General features: G+C 32.8%; 1 protein-coding gene across 3 annotated transcripts in view; it reads right to left on the reverse strand.

Annotated features, from left to right (window-relative positions):
• Positions 1-25,301, reverse strand: part of LOC127728462 (RNA-binding protein 45-like) — a 59,186-nt gene that overhangs the window by 30,546 nt on the left and 3,339 nt on the right. For all 3 annotated transcript variants that reach the window (XR_007994132.1, XR_007994131.1, XM_052235849.1), the window contains exons 2-9: positions 24,860-24,957; positions 13,159-13,284; positions 12,198-12,324; positions 10,682-10,891; positions 8,619-8,693; positions 7,429-7,581; positions 3,734-3,902; positions 1,764-1,815 (exon numbers count right to left, since the gene is read on the reverse strand). Coding sequence is in view for 1 of the 3 variants with exons in the window: in XM_052235849.1 (XP_052091809.1) it covers positions 1,764-1,815; positions 3,734-3,902; positions 7,429-7,581; positions 8,619-8,693; positions 10,682-10,891; positions 12,198-12,324; positions 13,159-13,284; positions 24,860-24,957 (1,010 nt within the window). In the remaining 2 variants the exon portion in view is untranslated. The remainder of the gene's footprint in view (positions 1-1,763; positions 1,816-3,733; positions 3,903-7,428; positions 7,582-8,618; positions 8,694-10,681; positions 10,892-12,197; positions 12,325-13,158; positions 13,285-24,859; positions 24,958-25,301) is intronic.

Below are 25,301 nucleotides of genomic sequence, written 5' to 3' on the forward strand. Positions count from 1 at the left end.
GACACACCCTCTGGTGTTGGTTTATATACATGTCAAGTATAAATTTTGAAATCATAACGATTCTCAAGATATAGAGCGGACACGATCTTTACCATAGGACATGGGGTTGTCAACTAAAACCAAAGTATTTGACCTTGACCTTTGACCTAGGAAGTTGTACATACATTATGAAACACCCTCTGGTGTTGGTTAATATACATGTCAAGTAATACGGACGGACAGACTGATCAATATAGGGCGTCCGCCATTCGGCGGGGCCCTAATTAATAGTTCCCAATATTTTTTCTTTCATTTGTCACAAACTAATATAGATCTGCAACTTATCTATCAATGTCAACAATTTTATCTACACAATGTAATGTAATGAAATATATCCGTTAATAAAAATAGATTATTATCTAATGAAAATGATATTTGCAAATCACAATTTCTGTTCAAAGGGAAATAACTCAATCATATAATAAGTATAACATTTGGTTATTAAAAGGTCGACAACTCAACAACAAGAAAAGCTAAAATCGTGAAAATTGAACTTGACCTTCATTTAGTCACAGGAAACAACAGATCTAAATTTGATAAAAATTCGTCAAAGCGTTTGCATGTTGATGAACGGACACTGTTTGGCAGCGGCCCGCACGCCAGCCGTACATCCCCAAATCAATAACCAACATTCTGAGCTTTTTTTTCCCCTGTCAGATTTTCTCTATCTAGTATAGTTTTCAAGATATAAGACTATTAATGCATGTTACTTTGATGTTTTATTTTTAGCCATGGCTGCCATGTGTGTTGACTGACGGGGGGAAAACACAAACTTTATACCAGATATCATTCATGGATATTCACCCAAAGTTTGGCTGAAATTGATTCAGTTGTTTCAGAGAAGATCTTTGAAAAAGTTTACAACGACGACAATGACAGATGAAGTGGGTCTCTTGCAAGTCAGTTTATGTCACTCCTTATTAATAGTTTTTGTAAAACTGGAGCTTTCTGGGGTGTGAAAATCATTTTGCCTTGCCTGATTTTGTATGTTTCTAAAATATTCTTCTTGATAGGCATATTGTATGGGTTGTGATGTATGATACATGATATTGTTATTATCCATAGTTTTTCTTTGGTTTGTAGTAAACTCTGCCAATCCTTCTGTCTTGCAGTGTCTATGGCTTTGTTAAGGATTATTTTCTGATAGCCTCTTCTCTGAAATTTTTTTTCATAAGACATGTGTGCTTTTTGTTGTGTGTGGTGAGACTAGAAATATATCTAATGCAGAGGGCCTGGCTGTATGGCATGCTTTGTTTTTTATTTATTTAAAGGTGGCAAGATTGTACTGTATTGATGAAATCATATAAATGTGTGTAAACTTTTTCAGAAACTGAATAAAGTCTGAAGGACTTTAAATAATGTTTTCGAGTCCAAGACAGTGTTTACACATTCTACAAAATCCATAGAATTCACTTCAAAACAAACTTTTAACAAATTGTGCCAAAGCAAAGGTTAGAATATGCCATTTTTAGACTTGGTCATCTTGATTATGCAAATATCTTTCAATATCATGTGAAATGAAAAGTTATCACTTCAATTACCTGGAATTTTAATTCAAAAGAAAACTTTTACATAGTCCATATAATCGCAAACACATGAAGATATCAATACATTTACAGCAACAAAAGGCATGATACGCTTTTCCATAATATTATTTTCTCAAAACATCCTCTAGATTTTGTTTCCAAAATGTCATGAAAATCAAAACACAGTATTATACAAACCCTTCTGAACATGTCATTCCCCTGTGTCTTTCCACCTCCATAACCAGCATAACTACAAATATAATTTTAAAAAGATAGTAATATTTTCTGTACACCAAATATCATTGATTTATCACGACACATTGATAATTACTTTTTCTGAAGTGGTTCAAATAAGAAAACTTTAAATGTTTACTGATGAGAAGACAGGAGAGAAATCAAAATGCTTGTGAGCACTGAAGGGTAAAGATTGCTTTCATTTTGCAATTTTGTGAATTTTTAAATAAAACATTGAATTGTATTTTGCTATGCAAGTTAAAATTTGAGTTGGAGTTATCTTTCTTTGTTCATGATTGTACATTTGTAGTATAACAAATTCATACATCATGCATTACTTATGTAATTTTTAATAAAAAAAGATGTTTTCTTGACAAGTATAATAAATCAAATACACATCATGTTGTAACTTAAATATCAAAGTAAAATCAATAAATTGCAGGGCATTGACTGGATAGGATCTAAATAATGATCACTTCACTGCACTATTTTGTTTGAACTATCAAAGGTAGTGATGAACCTTGGAAGATATAGATATCAAGTCAGTACCACAGGGTTTTGATTGCATTTCATGCAATCCATTTCATGCAATCTTTACCCAATCAGTAAAAAAAATTGCCTTCCCAACATTTGTCACAATTAAGACAATTTTTTTACAATTGTTGAAGAGAAAGTATTGTTTGAGATGAATTTTACAGAGTATACTCATATTTCATGAACATGTTATAATCCTAAATATGCTTGTAATATTCTCTGCTGGACATAAAGCAGACTTCAATCAATCAATTTGAATCAATAATTTAAAGTTTTATTAAAACTTTTTAAAATATTTATTTTGAATTGCTTGTGGTTATTATCCAATTTAATGTGAAGTCACAATTTTATGAGAACATAAAACCTTCTAAATTTCCAAAAATGAAAAATTCTAGGTTGTTTTGCTTCCAAGATTTGTAAAACTATACAGCTATAAGACATTTAGAGGAAATAAAATATAGTGCTAATCTAGATAAAATATTTAAATGAATTAATAGGCATTAGCTTTCATTTCGACAAAACTTTTAAAATCCATTCTTTTTGTTTCAAGTCTTAATAAAAGTGGAATTTTGAAATAATGTTTTGTTGTAAGCAGTCTGTGTGGTCCAGATTTGTCAAAATAATCTCAAAAACATTGCTGATGTATTACTGATTGGCAAGTCAATAATTCAACCTCATTTGAATCTGTTATCATGTGACCTTCAACCCCTTAGCTGGAGATGGGTTATGCATGTACTAGACTTGTTCAGCTATTAAAAGGAAAAGAATGTCAACATTGAAAGTAAAACAAGGGTAAACCATATCACTGACTGATTCCATCCCAAAAAATCATTCTTAAACAGGTTAAAACGATGATTAACATATTTTTTTAAACCTGTAATAAGGAATCAAACAGACCTAGAAAAGCCCATTTGCACTCCTCACTATCTATTTATATTTATATCGGGTCAGCTGTCTTTGGAGGTAAACGCCATGGTTAATTAGACGGCGTGTAGACTAAAACATACACGAAATGCTGATACATATTATCCAGTCCATGCATTGTTAATTTTCATTTTAGACTTTTTCGCAATTTGGATATACGTTTTAGATTGTTATAAATCAAGTATGAGAATTTGAGTCAAATCGGTGAACATGAATTTGACAGCTGATGCCCCTTTAATTTTTCAGGTACAGAAATAAATTTAAAATAGTCAAAATAGCCTCCTAAAATAACATTATCTAGTGATTTTCTTTTCTGGTACGTTATTAACTTACATTAAAACCAGTTCACAGTATAATTAAAACATTAGAATAAAGAAAAATCATCAACTGCCTATTAAGAAAGCAATGTATCAATAATATGCTATAATAAACATGTATTGTTAACATTAAAAGGCTTTAAATTGTAATCAGAATACCTGTCAAATCCCATGCTAGACTGTCCTAAAGAACGTAGATCAGGAGGTCTTTGATGCTCATCTGTGCATCTTACTACTAAGGGACTACCGATGGGGTACTCAAAACCATGCAATTTATCTCTGGCATATGAAGCACACTGAGGGCTGGTGTATCTTGCAAAAGCTTGTCCTGGAAAAATTACAAAACAGCTATTGATTGCATCAGGATTTTTTTATTTTCTAAAAAAATTTCAGTTTTAATCAACCTGACATATATATGTTGGGTATGTGAATGTAAGTAAGCAAATTCTTTTTTTATTTTTTCCCAAGAATTAAGAGAAACTGAACATGTTGAAATTTCAGAACTGGCACAAAAAATCAAATCAAGCAAGAGGTTATATTATAACTCCTTATCAAAGGCAAAGGAAAATTAATCTTTAGAAATACTGGCACATCTGATAGTGATAAAACCTAAAGGTGTAATACCACCAAATCATAGTACGTCACATCCGGTTGCATACGAAAATAGGTCGAAAAAAAATATTCCCTTGAATTTGACAGTTGTAAGTTATTGATCCTACATTTCATTGCAGTTAAACATTTCTGGGTCATAAACATATATCTTGGGTATTTCAAAGCACCATTATTTTTTTATTTGGGGTTTCTATAGAATATTTTGGAAACTTGAGGTTACATGGTTACTAAAGCTTGTACACAGGTTAAAAAAGGGGGAAAATTTGATTGGTTAACTTCCAGTGATGGTTATTTTCTTATATGCAATGAAATGTTATGTGAATTTTTTTCTATAGTACTGGACAGGATAAAACTTTACTCATGCCAAGTATTTCTTTATTTGAAACAAAGATAAATTCTGCACATTTTTTTGAAAAGTGCAAATTTAACAAAGACTAATAGGGGAAAATCAATGGTGGTATTACACCTAATATGGGAAGCTGTACATGCACCTTTGACCTTGTGAGTACTCTCATGTGTTAAAATTTCTTGCTATTTAAGTGAAATATTACAAATAATGAAATATTCTGAGTGGATTGAGTCTCCAAAACACATTTTATGAGAAAATTTCCTTGAAATAGGACTTTACCATGAATATTAGTTGACAGAACAAGCCATACTTAGAGTTTTGGGGAGCTTTTTCTCCTTATTTCTTATATTCTGCTATACTAGAAAATTTTTCCTAAGAAATACTTTAATAAATATTTAGTTTTAAGTAAATGAAATTATTTTTAAAGCAGTAACAACAAATTATTCACCAAAAGAGAAGCTTTTTATGTCCCTCTCTGGAACGCAGCGTAAATTTAAGTTTTACGTAAGGACTTATTGAAACCTCCTTGGAGACAGTAAACTTTTGTACAGATAGTTCATTCAGCTTGAATACTTCAATTAATCATTTATTATAACATTTCTATCATAAATGAGTGAAAGTTACCCCAAAATTTTTATTTATTGGCCTAAAAAGTAGAAATTTTGAGGAAATGAGAGGTATAAATGGACCAAAAGAGACCTTATAAGGAAGACAAAGAGGTCCATTAGTAGTATGTATCATCCTAAAGTCATCTTTTGTATCATATTCAACTGTTTGTAGGCAGATGAGATAAATATTTGATCATTTATTGGTCCACACTATATTCTATCATGATGCGGCTTGGTTTGGATTTTTCGAAGAAATTTTGCTCAAATCGCTGTAGATGTCGTCTTACATTATACTAGATTTTTCTCAAACTATTGAACTGATTATGACAAAACTTGACAGGAATGCTTGAAATAACCAGTATTACAAAGGAAAAAAGTCACATTCAGTTTATTTAACAAAAAAGTCTTCTTTAGGTGTAATACCACCAAATCATAGTACGTCACATCCGGTTGCATACGAAAATAGGTCGAAAAAAAATATTCCCTTGAATTTGACAGTTGTAAGTTATTGATCCTACATTTCATTGCAGTTACAGCAGATTCCAACGAGTGTGTAGCTAAAGGTAGAATCTTTGGTTAGCTTCCTTGCTAGCTCAACCATGAAATGATTATTACCCTAAAATTGGGAGGAGCACAGCGCTATATTATCATCCAATGAAAACATTTATATCAATGGCCTGTTTATTATTTATAATATATGTATGTTTCATACAAAGGTTTACCGAGACTACTTTGCAAATGAAATTTCATTTCTTACTCTTTGATTGAATTAAAAAATCTTTTTATTACAAATAATCAGAAGCGGAGACACGTTGTTTTTTTTTAAATATTTATGCCGGGAATAGGCAGTTTAGTTAATTAATGTCTTTTGGTGTATTCCCCCCGCATGAAACATTGTTATGTATTTTCTTTATATATGCATATTTTTTTAGAACTAAAATCTTTTATATTCACACAGAAAAGAAAAATTATCATACTACTTAATATCATGCTAACATGCTTAATATCATTTTAATATCAATAAAAATGCAACGGAAAAAAAAACCAGCAAACAACTGCAGTTTAGAATTGAAAATATTGCAGAGTTTATGGACATCCACTTGGTTTGTTAACTACTTATTAGTTTTAGATAAATAATGCAGCCATGAAGACCAATTTTTATGTCTCTACTTCAGTTCGATTTAATCTGACCTAGATTAAATGATCAGGTCATATGTACTTTTGAACACCTTCCAATGTTTTTTTACCTGTCTGGGTGTATTGTAAACATATGTGTATGTGTAAAAGTGAATACGGTCAGCACTTGTCAATCATATCCAACTACATTTTATTAACTTGATGTAACAAATTTAACAGACAGGTAAAATAAATTATTATTTGTAATGTCTGACGAAGAAGAAAACATTTTAGAAATTTCAGCTTTCATTTAACTTTTCACCATTTATCAAAATAAAATTGGCAAATCAAACACACCTACAACATGCTTGTGAATGATCTTAATAATTATCATTAAATTTTAAATTTAGATTGAAAACTTATTTTTAAAAAATGACTTGTAAAACTAGTTTTACAATGTTTATATTCTGTCACTTAATTCTGATTGGTTCTCTGCTTAACTATTGACTCCACCCAAAGGCTGGATGTACCTTAACTAATAATGATTTCATGTTTGAGCTAGCAAGGAAGCTAACCAAAGATTCTACCATTAGCTACACACTCGTTGGAATCTGCTGTAAACATTTCTGGGTCATAAACATATATCTTGGGTATTTCAAAGCACCATTATTTTTTTATTTGGGGTTTCTATAGAATATTTTGGAAACTTGAGGTTACATGGTTACTAAAGCTTGTACACAGGTTAAAAAAGGGGGAAAATTTGATTGGTTAACTTCCAGTGATGGTTATTTTCTTATATGCAATGAAATGTTATGTGAATTTTTTTCTATAGTACTGGACAGGATAAAACTTTACTCATGCCAAGTATTTCTTTATTTGAAACAAAGATAAATTCTGCACATTTTTTTGAAAAGTGCAAATTTAACAAAGACTAATAGGGGAAAATCAATGGTGGTATTACACCTAAAGATGGCACTGTGACAGAGTAGGAAATACTAACACCATGTCATCTAGTAATTTCTTTCATCTTAGAAGTCCTTTCATTTCATGCTCTGTTAATGAAATGAACACACAGTTATTCACAATAATTGCATAAAAATTTTGAATTCAACAATGAATATAAAGAAATGACATCAGCTTACTCTTGAGTCCAGAGGTGTAAAAATTACCTGTTGCTTCATTCAAGTCACAATACTCAAGTCCTGGGATGATGCTAAATAGGCGTGTTAGGTAACCCTGGGATAATCCAATAGGAGCTGTAATATGAAGTCGGGTTGATCCTGTACTAGGGTATCTCTCTAAGATGTCTAATGGACTGCTTGCTGAAATAAGATACATCCATAGTGAGTACCCGTAACTGTTCTTAAAACAATTAAGTCTGCAACTTTTTGCCTGCCTTGACTTGATGACTTTCAATTTCACAATTTTCATCATAGTATAGGAAGTCATGCTGGTTGGTTGGCAGCATTATTGAATAAACTGAATGGTTCGTTAAAATTGGCTGTACCCATCCAGGTATACCAAGATGTTCATTTCTCATCTGTAACAATGAATCTTGAAAGTTAGTCTGTGTCAGAAATTTACATGTTTTCTATATTGGCTGCACTCTGATGTCCAAGTCCTTAAAAAGGCAGTCAGGCCTCAAAACAAACTTGGACTAATTCCATGTTAATTGCTTAGCAGCCTTTAGATCATGACTTACTGATGTTAAAATAGATGTTAATACTGTGGATTATTTTCATGTGTACTAATTGTTGGTGGATTGCGTGGATATTTGTTTTCGAGGTTTTGGCACAGTCTGCTTACAAGATTATTGAAAATTTACACGCTGAACATTTAAATACTGTAATTGTGTTTATTTTCACGGTGTATTTATATTCACGAATTTCACCGTTGGTATATTATCGCGAATTTAAATCCAACCTTTCAACTGAAAACATACTGTTCATCTATGCACGTAAATTTGACCATACATCGATGACATGACATGTTTACATCCCCAACCCTGTAATCCCTTAAATTAACAAACTAGATTAATATCAACATGCGACAAGTAGAAACCAATTAAAGATCAAAGAAACAATAATAACTCAAAAATACCTTGAACCATATGACTTTTCTATTGTAGTTGTTACCAATTGATTTACACACATTGTGTGTATAGTAACAGACAATTTTTTTGAAATACACCATTCACGAAAATAAGTGCAGTTACTGTATATGGTTCACCTATACCCACAACAGCCATAACAATATGTATCCCATGAATAATAGTGAATCCACAGTATACAATAGTTGATTGATTGTTGCTTGCTTTAAGTCTAGAAGCATAATGGTCAAATTTGTATAGGTGACTTACACACAGAGAAACCTCCTCCTCCTCCCATATTTCCACCAAAGTCATCCATCATCTCGGAATGTCCTCTTTTCATACCTGTGATCAAAACATTTAAATAATAAGTATTACTACAATGATCGCAATGAAGTGATTTCCCAGTAAAATAAAAAACCAATAATTTCACTCCTCTGAGGTCATATAACAATGGGCGTTGTCAAGACATCACTCCTCTGAGGTCATATATAACAATGGGTGTTGTCAAGACAATGTCAATGATGAATGCATAGAAAAAGAATTAGTTCCTTGCAGTTTCCTTTAAAGAGTCAATGGTAAATGTAATAAAAAGAATAACTTATCCAACAATTCATACATCAAAAACTATACAACTCATGAACGAACAACACTGATAATTAAGTCATAGGCTATGTGTATTTGAAAATTAATGTTTTCTTTCACTCAATATTTTTTTTATATTTGAACTATGATAACTTATTCTATAACTATTACTCTTTAATCATGACCTGTTATCAAAACATTTTCTTTCCATTCTCAAAAATTTCTGCTTAATTCCACACATAAAAGTAATGTATTCACTTTCTTCTAATCAGAAAAAATTCATGAAGAATTTCTGCATGAGATACGATGGTGGAATCTGTTTCTCTTATGATTTTTAGGCAAACTTTATCTTTCTTTTTCAATGATCTGCAAACAATTTTGTTTCTTCTATGAGATGTCATCAGGCATGTTTGCCTTTTTAGTGACAAACACAATGGCAAAATCACAGAAAAACAAGATAAACTGTTAACACAGAGATATGTCTCACATATTTGTTATTTTGATAATGCAAATGTTGAAATTAAAATAACAATACTTTAATATGTAAGTTATACAAATATTAAAAGTCAATGAACCAAGACTGAAGGTACAGGGCTTAACAATCTCCATGGAAATGAGATGTGCCAATGCTAAATATAACGGCATACCAAATACCATTGACTTTTCATTAGTTGTTCCCTTTAAACAAAACTAAACACAAACATTGTAAAAGTTTCAAAGTCAATGAACCATGATGAGGGTATGGGCTATATAATCTCTATGGAAATGAAACTTGCACATGCCAATACATTTGCAAACCAAAAATAATTGACTTGACATTAGTGGTTCATCGTAAACTGACCTAATCACAAACTAATACATGTAAACTAGGCAAAAGTTTCAAAGTCAGTAGACCATGACTGAGGGGTACGGACCAAAAATTCTCCATGGAAATGAGACGTGCTAAAGCTTACACAACTGCATACCAATTATCTCTGACCTACCAATAACAGTTACCCATAAACTGACCTAATCACAAACTTATACATGTAAACTAAGCAAAGTTTCAAAGTCATAGACCATGACTGAGGGGGCGGGGCCAAATAACCTTCATGGTAATGAGATGTGCCAATGCTAATACAACTGCATACCAAATATCATTGACCTACCACTAGTGGTTCACCATAAACTAGACCTAATCACAAACTAATGCATTGTTGACGATGCCTCCGCCGCAGACGCCGGAAACAGCATACCCATGTCTCGCTTTTTGACTCCATCAAGGCGAAACAAAAACTTATTTCAATTGATTTCATACTTGAATGTTGACCAATGAAGAACTGAGATCAATCCAACCACATGTTGATTATGAAAAAATAATCAACCATTTGTGGAAACTATAAATTGGCTATCAGAGAAAAAGTCTAAAATGTTGTTGACAAGCTTTGCACTAAAAGAAGTTCTGAAATGCTGAGATAACACTTATTTCCTTCAGATAATTTTTTTTATTGCCAATTTGTTGCTTATTGTCAAGTGTCAAGAATTTCATGCCTGTTGAGAACTATCTACCAAGTTCCAAATGTTGTGACAGAATTGAAATCTAGGACTGCCACTAATTAGTGCACAAGGTAGATTATGGCTTCATTATAATTTTCTCAAGTGGAGATCTCCTATTCTGAATTTGTACTTCAGACCTACATTTCAAGTTTATTACACATGTAAATAACATAATGCTTAACATATATTGATATGGGAAAACCCATTAATACCTTGCATTGAATCTCCCACACCACGCATATCTCTTCGATAATTTTTATCTTCATACCGACCTCCTCTGTCAGACTCATAACGACTCCCTCTAGACTCCCTGACATCCCTGTATCCGCTCTGATAACCAGGATAAACTTCTCTTGGATCAAACATTAGGTCTTGTTCTCGCTCTTTTTGAGGCTTGGGATCAGCATACTTAGGCTTAAATGCTAAAACAAACATGTTATATTATATGTTATTATATTTCAGAGTTTAGTGTGACATCCATTTTCACTGAACTAATACAAATTTTTGTTTAGGGGCCAGCTGAAGCCTGCAACCCTCTTGCTGTGTTGAAGACCTATTGGTGGCCTTGGTCTGTTTTCTGCTCTTTGGTCGGGTTGTTGTCCCTTTGACACAAATTCCCCATTTTCATTCTCAATTTTATGGAACTTTTTAATTATCATGATTGTTTTTCTTTAAAATATCAAATACACTGTTTCAAGCAATGTTCAGCATGTAACAAAGATGTCTGTAAATATCAACTTAAAATAATATTTTGGTTTAAATAATAATTGATCTTTTTTTTTTATTAAACTCCGTCTGGTGAACCAACGCCTGTGTGAATCCTTTCGGTAGAGTCCATGAAGTGGATACCTTGGTATGCCGGGTTGTCAAATAATGCAAATGAATGCAAAACTTAAATAATAATCAAAATAATAATAATCGGCATCTGTGTGGTGTGTGGTACATTGCTTCTGCTATCATTTATAGATGCATGTAGGGTGGTATCTGAAATCTTGGTACTCTTGGTTTCTGGTGATTTGTGGCATTTTTTTTTTATTGTTACTGAGGTTTTTTTAGAATATTTTTAGTTCTTTTATCAGTGAGGGAGAGTTGGTTGAATACTAACTAAATTAATTTAACCTTCATATTTATGTGCCAGTCATGTGTGAGGAATTAATCAGTGGTTGTTGCTCTCTCCTTATGTATCTTTTTAATATATTGATGATGGTGTTGGTTTCTCATGTTTGAGTCTCTATGGATTTGTGGTGGGTAGAATTTGCAACATTGTATGGATGCTTTTCCATTGTAGACAATAAAGGGTATGTATATTTTGCATCATTAAATCAATTAAATTAAATCCTGTAGTTTCCTATCACTTGAACCACCTTAGTGATCTAACACTTGCTTCAAGTGCAGGAGCTTGTGGGTTCCATTCCATGACAGGTCAAACCAATGACTAGAAAATTGGTATTTGCTGTTCTCCGCCCAAAACAATCCATTTTAAAGAGTAGACTGGTAATTGCTGATTCAAAATGATGTGACAAGTCTATCTGTGGACTGTTACCTTATGAACTATCATGTTAAAATTCTGTCTCAGATTTTTTTCAATTAGAATACATAATTCTGTTATCATAAACATATATATCAATGCATGTATATATGTAGGCAGTATGTGAGCATTGTTTGCGAAGATCTACCGTGAGATACTTTTAATTTACATGTTCTTTATGCGATGAATGTAACACTAACCTGGATCACACCCTTCAAAAGCCAGAGCAGCATGGTATGCTCGATGAAACCTAACATATCCAAATCCTTTGTTGGCACCTGAATACTTGTCTGTTACCAAGGATACAGAATCAATATCACCAAATTCCTGAAATAACCAAAGATTATCATTAGTCTGTTATTTTTTATATCACTTCAATAAACCTATCCATAAATACAGTTTTTCTGTGAGGGTAGTCCTTGTATTTATGCTTATAATGCATTCAGGGGCTTATACATTTATGACAGCAATTTACTTTGATTTTAATTCAAAATATAACTAGAAGTGTAGGAATGACAGTGACGACACTAATGGCCCTGCTTGCATTGAAGCCATTTTTAAGAGTGGAAATTTGAGAATGAAAGTCCATATAACTGCTATTTTCACAAAAGTCCAAAGCCCATAATTTCAGGAAAAAAACATGGAGCAGAATCAAACATAAACTCAATCTGTAACTCATCATAGTAGAGTCAAATACTGAAAATCAGTTCAATATCTACAGGCGTTTAGAAAAAAATCTGTATAACAGTTATTTTCACAAATTTTTCCATCCAAAGCCTGTAATTTCAGCAAAAATCAGCAGAGCAGAACCAAACGTAACTGGATCTGTAACTCATCATAGTAGACTCACTTACAGAAAATCAGCTCAATATGTGAAGGCGTTAAGAAAAAAAATCTGTATAACTGTTATTTTCACAAAATTTTCAAAGTCCAAAGCCTGTAATTTTGGCAAAAATCAGCAGAGCGGAACCAAGCGTAAACTCAATCTGTAACTCATAATAGTAGACTCACATACTAAAAATCAGCTAAATATGTGAAGGCAGATAGAATAAAATTCTGCATAACTGTTCATTGAGGAATGACAGAATGAAGGATAAGGGTAAACCTATATAGCCTCAACTACTTTGTGGCGGGGCCATAAAAATTTAAAACTATTTATACCTCAAACTCCTTTCTGAGATCATCCCTGCTATATGACTTGGGTACAATTACGAACAATCTCAGATTCTTCTCATCTTCTTTTGGGTCTCTGATGGATCCTTCTCTTTTACTACTTGCAATCATCACCTGACACATTAAAGCAAAAGTAACATTACCATTCAGATCCATAATAAAATATATGCACTTTAATTCATATTATGCTTGAATCTGTACAGGAAGTGTTTACAGTTTGAAAACTTTACACCAGATTTTCTGCTGATTAAGAAAAATGTAAAATGTTAAATATCATACTTAAAAATTTTAAAATCATACTGTGGATTCATTTATTTTCGTGGGTATCAATTTTCGTGGATAGAGAAAAAAATTTGTTTGTGGTATACGTAAATTCGTGGATCACTGATTACAAAAAAAAAAACAAAATAAAAAAAAATCAGATACGTAATTCGTGGATTTCTTTTTGATTTAGGAGATCATATAACCTCCTTTGTTTGATCAATAATAAAACAAACAAAAAAGAAGGAATTCATTGAAAAAGTTTTGAATTGTCAAAATCATCGCTTGGTCATTCTAGGTTAAAGTGTCCATTGAAAACTACTATTACAATAATGGACACAGACAACTAATTATTTGTTTGTTTTACAATTTATAAATTCTTGTCGGAATTTTATAAGGCATTCAAAACTCTTATGATTGAAAGCTCAGTTCCCTAATCACGATATAATAAACAGTCATATAAGTAAAAGGTGTGAAAATAAATGTTCCGGTCATAAACAATATTTCCTACGGGCAATATCCCGTACTTAATCCTATGGATTTTTAATCATCAGTAAACCAAACTATGACACGGTAATTAACAACTTGCAGTTATTTTCCATGAACAGTTTTAATCAATTTTAAAAAGTAAATTATCACTGATATTCGATATATTAATTATTGATTTAATCAAAATACTTGTATTTTCTTTCAATAAAAACATGTGTTATGTTACAATGTTTATCGCTAGTCAACACTATACTAGATCTGCATAACATAACCGGAAATAAACATCCGTCTCCATACACATTCTCGAGATTATTCTTCGTTGAATTCTTAAAATCGTGGTTCGCTGTGACCCACGAAACCCACGAAAATTGGTATACCACCAATAACAAGAGGCTCTCAAGAGCCTGAATCGCTCACCTGTATTTCAGAGGAGAAGATTTTTAAATGTTAGCAAACTTGATGAACAAATTGTGTAAAATTGTCTTTAAAGGGCAATAACTCCTTAAGGGGTCAATTGACAATTGTGGTCATATTAACTTTTTTGTAGATCTTACTTTGCTAAACATTATTGCTGCTTACAGTTTATAGATATCTATAATAATATTCAAAATAATAACAAATAAAATGCTTCGCTGGGCGCAGCTTGATACGACTGCAGAGGTCGAACCCTGAACAGTTGGGGCAAGTATGGACACAACATTCAAGCTTGATACAGCACTGAATTTGGATTGTGATTAAATATTTGACACAGCATAGGTTTCTTACACAGAATGAATGTGGTCTAAGAACTTAAAAATTTTTAATTTACCTATTCAAACCATATTATTATTTGCTTTTATATATAAATCAGAAATAACCAATTTAAAATGGAAAATTTTAAAGAAAAAAAAAATCCCTTCCCCAAATTTTTTGAACCCCCTTATGATTCATCACTCCCAAACTCAATCCCAGCCTTCCCTTTGTGGTATGGTACCTTGCAGTACAATTTCAGAGAGATCCATACACTTGAACACAGGTTATTGTCTGGAAACTGGAAAAATGCTTGTTTTTAGGCCCCTTTTTGGCCCCAAATTCCTAAACGTTTAGAGCAATTACCCCCAAACTCAAACCCAGCTTTCCCTTTGAGATATGGAACCTTGTAGTACAATTTCATAAAGATCCATACACTTACACACAAGTTATTGTCCTGAAACTAGAAAAATGCTTGTTTTTTGCCCCTTTTGGCCCCTAATTCCTAAAATTTTGAGGCAATTACCCCCAAAATCAATCCAAGCCTTCCCTTTGTGGTATGGTACCTTGCAGTACAATTTCAGAGAGATCCATACACTTGAACACAAGTTATTGTCTGGAAACTAGAAAATGCTTGTTTTTATGCCCCTTTTTGGCCCCAAATTCCTAAACGTTTAGGGCAATTACCCCCAAAATCAAACCCAGCTTTCCCTTTGTGATATGGAACCTTGTAGTACAATTTCATAAAGATCCATACACTAACACACAATTTATTGTCCTGAAACTAGAAAAATGCTTGTTTTTTGCCCCTTTTTGGCCCCTTATTCCTTTTATTTTGAGGCAATTACCCCCAAAATCAATCCCAGCCTCCCCTTTGTGGTATGGTACCTTGCAGTACAATTTCAGAAATTTCATACACTTGAACACAAGTTATTGTCTGGAAACTAGAAAAATGCTTATTTTTGGCCCCTTATTCCTAAACGTTTTAGGCAATTACCCCCCAAACTCAATTCCAGCTTTCCCTTTGTGATATGAAACCTTGTAGTACAATTTCAGAAAGATCCATACACTTACACACAAGTGATTATCATGAAACTAGAAAACTGCTTGATTTTTGCCCCTTTTTTGGCCCCTAATTCCTTTTATTTTGAGGCAATTACCCCCAAAATCAATCCCAGTATTCCCTTTGTGATATGGAACCTTGTGGTACAATGTCAGAGAGATCCATACACTAACACACAAGTTATGTAAGGAAGTTACAAAATTGCTTATTTTTGGCCCCTAATTCCTTAACTGTTGGTACCATAACCCCCAAAATCAATCCCAACCTTCCTTTTTTGGTATTGAACCTTATGGTAAAATTTCATAGAGATCCATTCACTTAAACTAAAGTTAGAGTGCGAAAACCAATGTGTCTTCGGACGACAACGACGACACCAACGTCATACCAATATACGACCAAAAATTTTTAAATTTTTGCGGTCGTATAAAAACTGCAAAATTTTGTTAAAACTACCAATTCATTGGCAGCAACCCAACAATGGATTGTTCGATTCGTCTGATAATTTCAGGGCCGATAGATCTTGACCAATTAAACAATTTTACCCCATGTCACATTTGCTCTAAAAGATTTAGTTTTTGAGATATAAGCCCAAAACTGCATTTGACTCTTATGTTCTATTTTTAGCCATGGCGGCCATGTTTATCGATGGATACAAACTTCGGATACAATTTGTAAACAAGATACCCTAAGGAACATTTAGTTAAAGTTTGAAGGTAATTGGCCCAGTAGTTTCAGAGAAGATTTTTAAATGTTAGCAAACTTGATGAACAAATTGTGTAAAATTGTCTTTAAAGGGCAATAACTCCTTAAGGGGTCAATTGACAATTATGGTCATATCAACTTTTTTGTAGATCTTACTTTGCTGAACATTATTGCTGCTTACAGTTTATATATATCTATAATAATATTCAAAATAATAACAAACTAGAGGCTCTAAAGAGCCTGTGTCGCTCACCTTGGTCTATGTGCATATTAAACAAAGGACACAGATGGATTCATGACAAAATTGTGTTTTGGTGATGGTGATGTGTTTGTAGATCTTACTTTACTGAACATTCTTGCTCCTTACTATTATCTCTATCTATAATGAACTTGGCACCGGTAGTTACAGTGGAAAATACTTTGTAAAAATTTACAAAATTTATGAAAATTGTAAAAAATTGACTATAAAGGGCAATAACTCCTTAAGGGGTCAATTGACAATTTTGGTCATGTTGCCTTATTTGTAGATCTAATTTTGCTGTACATTATTGCTGTTTACAGTTTATCTCTATCTATAATAATATTCAAGATAATAACCAAAAGCTGCAAAATTTTCTTAAAATTACCAATTCAGGGGCAGCAACCCAACAACGTGTTGCCTGATTGGTCTGAAAATTTCAGGGCAGATAGATCTTGACCTAATGAACAATTATATACTCATCAGATTTGCTCTAAATGCTTTGGTTTCAGAGATATGAGCCAAAAACTGCATTTTACCCATGTATTATTTTTTAGCCATGTCGGCCATCTTGGTTCGCGGGCGGGGTCATCGGACACATTTTTTAAACTAGATACCCTAATGATGATTGTGGACAAGTTTGGTTAAATTTGTCTTAGTAGTTTCAGAGGAGAAGATTTTTGTAAAAGATTACAAAAATTTACGAAAAATGGTTAAAAATTGACTATAAAGGGCAATAACTCCTTAAGGGGTCAACTGACCATTTTGGTCAAGTTGACTTATTTGTAGATCTTACTTTGCTGAACATTATTGCTGTTTACAGTTTATCTCTATCTATAATAAAATGCTTCGCTGGGGCGCAGCTTGGTACGACCGCAGAGGTCGAACCCTGAACAGTTGGGGCAAGTATGGACACAACATTCAAGCTTGATACAGCTCTGAATTTGGATTGTTATTAAATATTTGACACAGCATAGGTTTCTGACACAGAAAGAATGTGGTCTAAGAACTTGAATTTTTTTAATTTACCTATTATGGTCCAATGTCCAAAATCAAAATACATGGTTAGATTCAGCATATCAAAGAACCCCATATATTCAATTTTTGTTAAAATCAAACAAAGTTTAATTTTGGACCCCAACTTGGACAAACTTGAAAGCTGGGCCCATAATCAAAAATCTAAACACATGTTTAGATTCAGCATATCAAAGAACCCCAAGAATTCAATTTTTGCTAAAATCAAACTAAGTTTAATTTTGGACCCTTTGGACCTTAATGTAGACCAATTTAAAAAACGGGACTTAAAATTAAAAATCTAAATACACGGTTAGATTTGGAATATCAAAGAACCCCAATAATTCAATTTTTGATGAAATCAAACAAAGTTTAATTTTGGACCCTTTTGACCTCAATATGAACCAATTTGATAGTGGGGCCCACAAATAAAAAATCTAAATTCATGGTTAGATTCAGCATATCAAAGAACCCCATATATTCAATTTTTGTTGAAATCAAAAAAAGTTTAATTTTGGACCCCAACTTGGACCAACTTGAAAACTGGGCCCATAATCAAAAATCTAAACACATGTTTAGATTCAGCATATCAAAGAACCCCAAGAATTCATTTTTTGTTAAAATCAAACTAAGTTTAATTTTGGACCCTTTGGACCTCAATGAAGACCAATTTAAAAAACGGAACCCAAATTAAAAATCTAAAAACACGGTTAGATTTGGAATATCAAAGAACCCCAATAATTCAATTTTTGATGAAATCAAACAAAGTTTAATTTTGGACCCTTTTGACTTCAATATGAACCAATTTGATAGCGGGGCCTACAAATAAAAAATCTAAATACATGGTTAGATTCAGCATATCAAAGAACCTCATATATTCAATTTTTGTTGAAATCAAACAAAGTTTAATTTTGGACCCCAATTTGGACCAACTTGAAAACTGGGCCCATAATCAAAAATCTAAATACATGTTTAGATTCAGCATATCAAAGAACCCCATATATTCAATTTTTGTTGAAATCAAACAAAGTTTAAATACTGGACCCTATCTTGGACCAACTTGAAAACTGGGCCCATAATCAAAAATCTAAACACATGTTTAGATTCAGCATATCAAAGAACCCCAAGAATTCAATTTTTGTTAAAATCAAACTAAGTTCAATTTTGGACCCTTTGGACCTTAATGTAGACCAATTTAAAAAACAGGACCCAAAATTAAAAATCTAAATACACAGTTAGATTTGGAATATCAAAGAACCCCAATAATTCAATTTTAGATGAAATCAAACAAAGTTTAATTTTGGACCCTTTTGACCTCAATATGAACCAATTTGATAACGGGGTCCACAAATAAAAAATCTAAATACATGGTTAGATTCAGCATTAAGGAACCCCATATATTCAATTTTTGTTGAAATCAAACAAAGTTTAATTTTGGACCCCAATTTGGACCAACTTGAAAACTGGGCCAAAAATCAATAAAATGCTTCGCTGGGGCGCAGCTTGATATGACCGCAGAGGTCGAACCCTGAACAGTTGGGGCAAGTATGGACACAACATGCAAGCTTGATACAGCTCTGAATTTGGATTGTTATTAAATATTTGACACAGCATAGGTTTCTGACACAGAAAGAATGTGGTCTAAGAACTTGAATTTTTTTAATTTACCTATTATGGTCCAATGTCCAAAATCAAAATACATGGTTAGATTCAGCATATCAAAGAACCCCATATATTCAATTTTTGTTAAAATCAAACAAAGTTTAATTTTGGACCCCAACTTGGACAAACTTGAAAACTGGGCCCATAATCAAAAATCTAAACACATGTTTAGATTCAGCATATCAAAGAACCCCAAGAATTCAATTTTTGCTAAAATCAAACTAAGTTTAATTTTTTTAAAAACGGGACTTAAAATTAAAAATCTAAATACACGGTTAGATTTGGAATATCAAAGAACCCCAATAATTCAATTTTTGATGAAATCAAACAAAGTTTAATTTTGGACCCTTTTGACCTGAATATGAACCAATTTGATAGTGGGGCCCACAAATAAAAAATCTAAATTCATGGTTAGATTCAGCATATCAAAGAACCCCATATATTCAATTTTTGTTGAACTCAAAAAAAGTTTAATTTTGGACCCCAACTTGGACCAACTTGAAAACTGGGCCCATAATCAAAAATCTAAACACATGTTTAGATTCAGCATATCAAAGAACCCCAAGAATTCAATTTTTGTTAAAATCAAACTAAGTTTAATTTTGGACCCTTTGGACCTCTATGTAGACCAATTTAAAAAACAGGACCCAAAATTAAAAATCTAAATACACAGTTAGATTTGGAATATCAAAGAACCCCAATAATTCAATTTTAGATGAAATCAAACAAAGTTTAATTTTGGACCCTTTTGACCTCAATAAGAATCAATTTGATAGCGGGGTCCACAAATAAAAAATCTAAATACATGGTTAGATTCAGCATATCAAAGAACCTCATATATTCAATTTTTGCTAAAATCAAACAAAGTTTAATTTTGGACCCTTTTGACCTTAATGTAGACCAATTTGAAAACTGGGCCAAAAATCAATAATCTAAATACATGTTTAGATTCAGCATATCAAAGAACCTCATATATTCAATTTTTGCTAAAATCAAACAAAGTTTAATTTTGGACCCTTTGGACCTTAATGTAGACCAATTTGAAAACTGGACCCATAATTAAAAATCTAAATACACTGTTAGATTCGGCATAACAAATAAATAAATGTGATCAAAGATTTTACAAATCTAATGCGCCATACTGTGCAATTAAAGATTACTTCTTGAAATTTTTCAATATTTGAAATTTGAAAAAAAAATAATATTTGAAGAATAATTCTTTTTAATTTCTGAAATCTGAAATGAGAAAAAATTGGCCCCCCACAATTTCTTTTTATCCCCCCCCCCCCCCCTTTTTCCCCCCAAAAAAATCTTTCCCGCAAGATATGGTCATAATCTCAATTCAAATTTCCAATGGAGTTGGCAACCATAATTACCCATTTAAATTTACCATAGTGCTAACTTAATCTATTTTATAATAGAATTAATAAAAATATAGTGTCAAATCTTTCATATGGATTTTTTGGTAAAAAAAAAAGATGCAACATTTGCAGATATTTTTACTGGTCTTCCTTTATAAATATGCATTTCTTTAAACATAATTTAAAAGCAGTGTAAGGGAAGTAACCAAAACGTTGTATTTGGATTACCTCCCTTACACTGTTTTAGATTATCTTTATTGTTCATTAACCATTACTTTATACATAATTTAAAAGCAGTGTAAGGGAGATAATTTCAATGATGTATTTGATTTATCTCCCTTACACTGCTTTAAATTATGTTTTGTACTAAAGTATTTGTCCATTAACCAGGACAACCTTGTTTTCCCCCCTTTTTTGCCCCTAATTCCTAAACAGTTTGAGCCACAACCCCCCAAAGCAAATCCTAACCATCCCTTTGTGGTATGGAAACTTGTTGTATAATTTCAGAGAGGTCCATACACCGTTCCACAGTTATTGTCTGGAAACTAGAAAATGCTCATTTTTGGCCCCTTTTTGACCCCTAATTCCTTAACTGTTGGTACCATAACCCCCAAAATCAATCCCAACCTTCCTTTTGTGGTATTTAACCTTATGGTCAAATTTCAAAAAGATCCATTCACTTAAACTAAAGTTAGAGTGCGAAAACCAATGTGTATTCGGACGACGACGACGCCAACGTCATACCAATATACGACCACAAAATTTTTTTGCGGTCGTATAAAAATCTAAATACATGTTTAGATTCAGCATATCAAAGAACCTCATATATTCAATTTTTGCTAAAATCAAACAAAGTTTAATTTTGGACCCTTTGGACCTTAATGTAGACCAATTTGAAAACTGGACCCAAAATTAAAAATCTAAATACACTGTTGGATTCGGCATAACAAATAAATAAATGTGATCAAAGATTTTACAAATCTAATGCGCCATACTGTGCAATTAACGATTTCTTCTTGAAATTTTTCAATATTTGAAATTTGAAAAAAAAATAATATTTGAAGAATAATTTTTTTAATTTCTGAAATCTGAAATGAGAAAAATTGACCCCCCACAATTTCTTTTTATCCCCCCCCCCCCTTTTTCCCCAAAAAAATTCTTTCCCTCAAGATATGGTCATAATCTCAATTCAAATTTCCAATGGAGTTGGCAACCATAATTACCCATTTAAATTTACCATAGTGCTAACTTAATCTATTTTATAATAGAATTAAAAATATAGTGTCAAATCTTTCATATGGATTTTTTTGTAAAAAAAAAAGATGCAACATTTGCAGATATTTTTACTTGTCTTCCTTTATAAATATGCATTTCTTTAAACATAATTTAAAAGCAGTGTAAGGGAAGTAACCAAAACGTTGTATTTGGATTACCTCCCTTACAGTGTTTTAAATTATCTTAATTGTTCATTAACCATTACTTTATACATAATTTAAAAGCAGTGTAAGGGAGATAATTTCAATGATGTATTTGATTTATCTCCCTTACACTGCTTTAAATTATGTTTTGTACTAAAGTATTTGTCCATTAACCAGGACAACCTTGTTTTTCCCCCTTTTTTGCCCCTAATTCCTAAACGGTTTGAGCCATAACCCCCAAAAGCAAATCCTAACCATCCCTTTGTGGTATGGAAACTTGTAGTATAATTTCAGAGAGATCCATACACCGTTCCACAGTTATTGTCTGGAAACTAGAAAATGCTTATTTTTGGCCCCTTTTTCCTTAACTGTTGGTACCATAACCCCCAATATCAATCCCAACCTTCCTTTTGTGGTATTTAACCTTATGGTCAAATTTCAAAAAGATCCATTTACTTAAACTAAAGTTAGAGTGCGAAAACCAATGTGTCTTCGGACGACGACGCCGGACGACGACGACGACGTCGTACCAATATACGACCACAAAATTTTTTTGCGGTCGTATAATAATATTCAAGATAATAACCAAAAACGGCAAAATTTCCTTAAAATTACCAATTCAGGGGCAGCAACCCAACAACGTGTTGCCTGATTGGTCTGAAAATTTCAGGGCAGATAGATCTTGACCTAATGAACAATTTTATACTCATCAGATTTGCTCTAAATGCTTTGGTTTCAGAGATATGAGCCAAAAACTGCATTTTACCCATGTATTATTTTTTAGCCATGTCGGCCATCTTGGTTCGCGGGCGGGGTCATCGGACACATTTTTTAAACTAGATACCCTAATGATGATTGTGGACAAGTTTGGTTAAATTTGTCTTAGTAGTTTCAGAGAAAAATGGTTAAAAATTGACTATAAAGGGCAATAACTCCTTAAGGGGTCAACTAACCATTTTGGTCAAGTTGACTTATTTGTAGATCTTACTTTGCTGAACATTATTGCTGTTTACAGTTTATCTCTATCTATAATAATATTCAAGATAATAACCAAAAACGGCAAAATTTCCTTAAAATTACCAATTCAGGGGCAGCAACCCAACAACAGGTTGTCCAATTCATCTGAAAATTTCAGGGCAGATAGATCTTGACCTGATAAACAATTTTACCCAGTCAGATTTGTTCTAAATGCTTTGGTTTCAGAGATATAAGCCAAAATCTACATTTTACCCCTATGTTCTATTTTTAGCCATGGCGGCCATCTTGGTTGGTTGGCCGGGTCACCGGACACATTTTTTAAACAAGATACCCCAATGATGATTGTGGCCAAGTTTGGTCAAATTTGGCCCAGTAGTTTCAGAGGAGAAGATTTTTGTAAAAGTTAACGACGATGGACGTCGACGACGCCGGACGCCAAGTGATGAGAAAAGCTCACTTGGCCCTTTGGGCCAGGTGAGCTAAAAACTGCAAAATTTTGTTCAAACTACCAATTCGGTGGCAGCAACCCAACAATGGGTTGTTCGATTAGTCTGAAAATTTCAGAGCTGATAGATCTTGACCAATTGAACAATTTTACCCAACGTCAGATTTGCTCTAAAAGCTTTAGTTTTTGAGATATAAGCCAAAAACTGCATTTGACCCCTATGTTCTATTTTTAGCCATGGCGGCCATGTTTGTCGATGGATCAAAACTTCGGATACAATTTATAAACTAAATACCCTAAGGAACATTTAGTTAAAGTTTGAAGGTATTTGGCCCAGTAGGTTCAGAGGAGAAGATTTTTGAAATAGTTTACGCCGACAGACGACGACGAACGCCAAGTGATGGCATAAGCTCTCATGGGGCCCGGTGAGCTAAAAATGAATCCACAGTATTGTTTTCAAGGTTTTGAAAAATATCATCCATGGATTTTCTATAGATATATATTTCATTTAAGAAGTTAAGTTTCTTTTTGTGCATTGTCAAATTAATGTTCCAGATCTGGGATAAAGCATCCATGTTTTTCTGAATGCAGTTTCCCTCTCTTTCTTTGCCAAGGTCATAATAAATAGATACATGTTGACTTTCAGGTGTTTGTAATGTAGGGTTTTTAGAATTATAACCAAATTCAATGTCAACAGGGAATTCCCCATATTTTCCCACAAATAATAACAGGAAGCTGTAAATCCTTCTTTTATTATAAAATAAATTTGGAAATTAATATCCAGTTTGAAGGAACAGTCATGCATGTTTATTTATAGAATAAATTGCAATTATATAAACCTGAATTTTCAACTTGGATACAGTTGGCCATGCATGTGTGTCAGGTGAATGTCCCCTGAAATTTACCTGATTGGCAAGACACCCAACTAATATCCAAAAAAAATGCATTATTAAGGATCATTTAATCATTAACATGTTCATTTCCTCGAAAATTGGAATCATGTGTGGTTTTAATCAAGAATTTTTCATAAGGCAACATTTGGGAGTTTTACTGGAAATTGAGGTTGACCCAAACTTCTCATTGATGTTTCTTTAGTGTGTAGTCAGGAATCCTAGGGTCATTATCTCCCTCACTGGTGTGGTGTGGGGAGCCTTGTCAGCATCGGTAAAATAAACAATTATATGGAGTTCAACACCACAATTTTTTTACACAGATCTGACAGGTGTTTATAAATTGATGCTTCACATTCCCTAATTTACATGCCTGAAGCTGAGGCTAAATTTGAAGATAATTAACTACCGTAGATACGGTTCTCCCAATAGTTCTCACCTTTAACGGTTTAGGGTCTCCATCCAGAGATTTACCATTCATCTCTTCCATGGCTAATGCTGCTTCTGATGTTTTTCCATATTTAATGTAAGTTACTCCTGAAAAAGGAAATTACAGATGTATTGCTGCATTGCAGACTCATCAACTAAAAGCTGTAATTGGTCTGAGACACTCACCAAACAGAAATGTAAAAATGATTACTGTTTGGACATAAGTTCAATAAATAGTACAATAAATAATATCAATAATTAATGTAGTTACTATAGGCACACCAAATTAATATAACCTGTTAACACAGAGATATGTTTCACCTTTTTTGTTATTTTGATCGTAAAATGCAAATGCTGATATTAAAATAGCAAAACTTTAACATGTAGGTCACGCAAAATATTCAAAGTCAATGAACCATGACTGAAGGTACAGGGCCAAACAATCTCCATGG

Source organism: Mytilus californianus, unplaced genomic scaffold (genome assembly GCF_021869535.1).
Source record: "Mytilus californianus isolate M0D057914Y unplaced genomic scaffold, xbMytCali1.0.p SCAF_2, whole genome shotgun sequence".
NCBI classification, from domain to species: domain Eukaryota; kingdom Metazoa; phylum Mollusca; class Bivalvia; order Mytilida; family Mytilidae; genus Mytilus; species Mytilus californianus.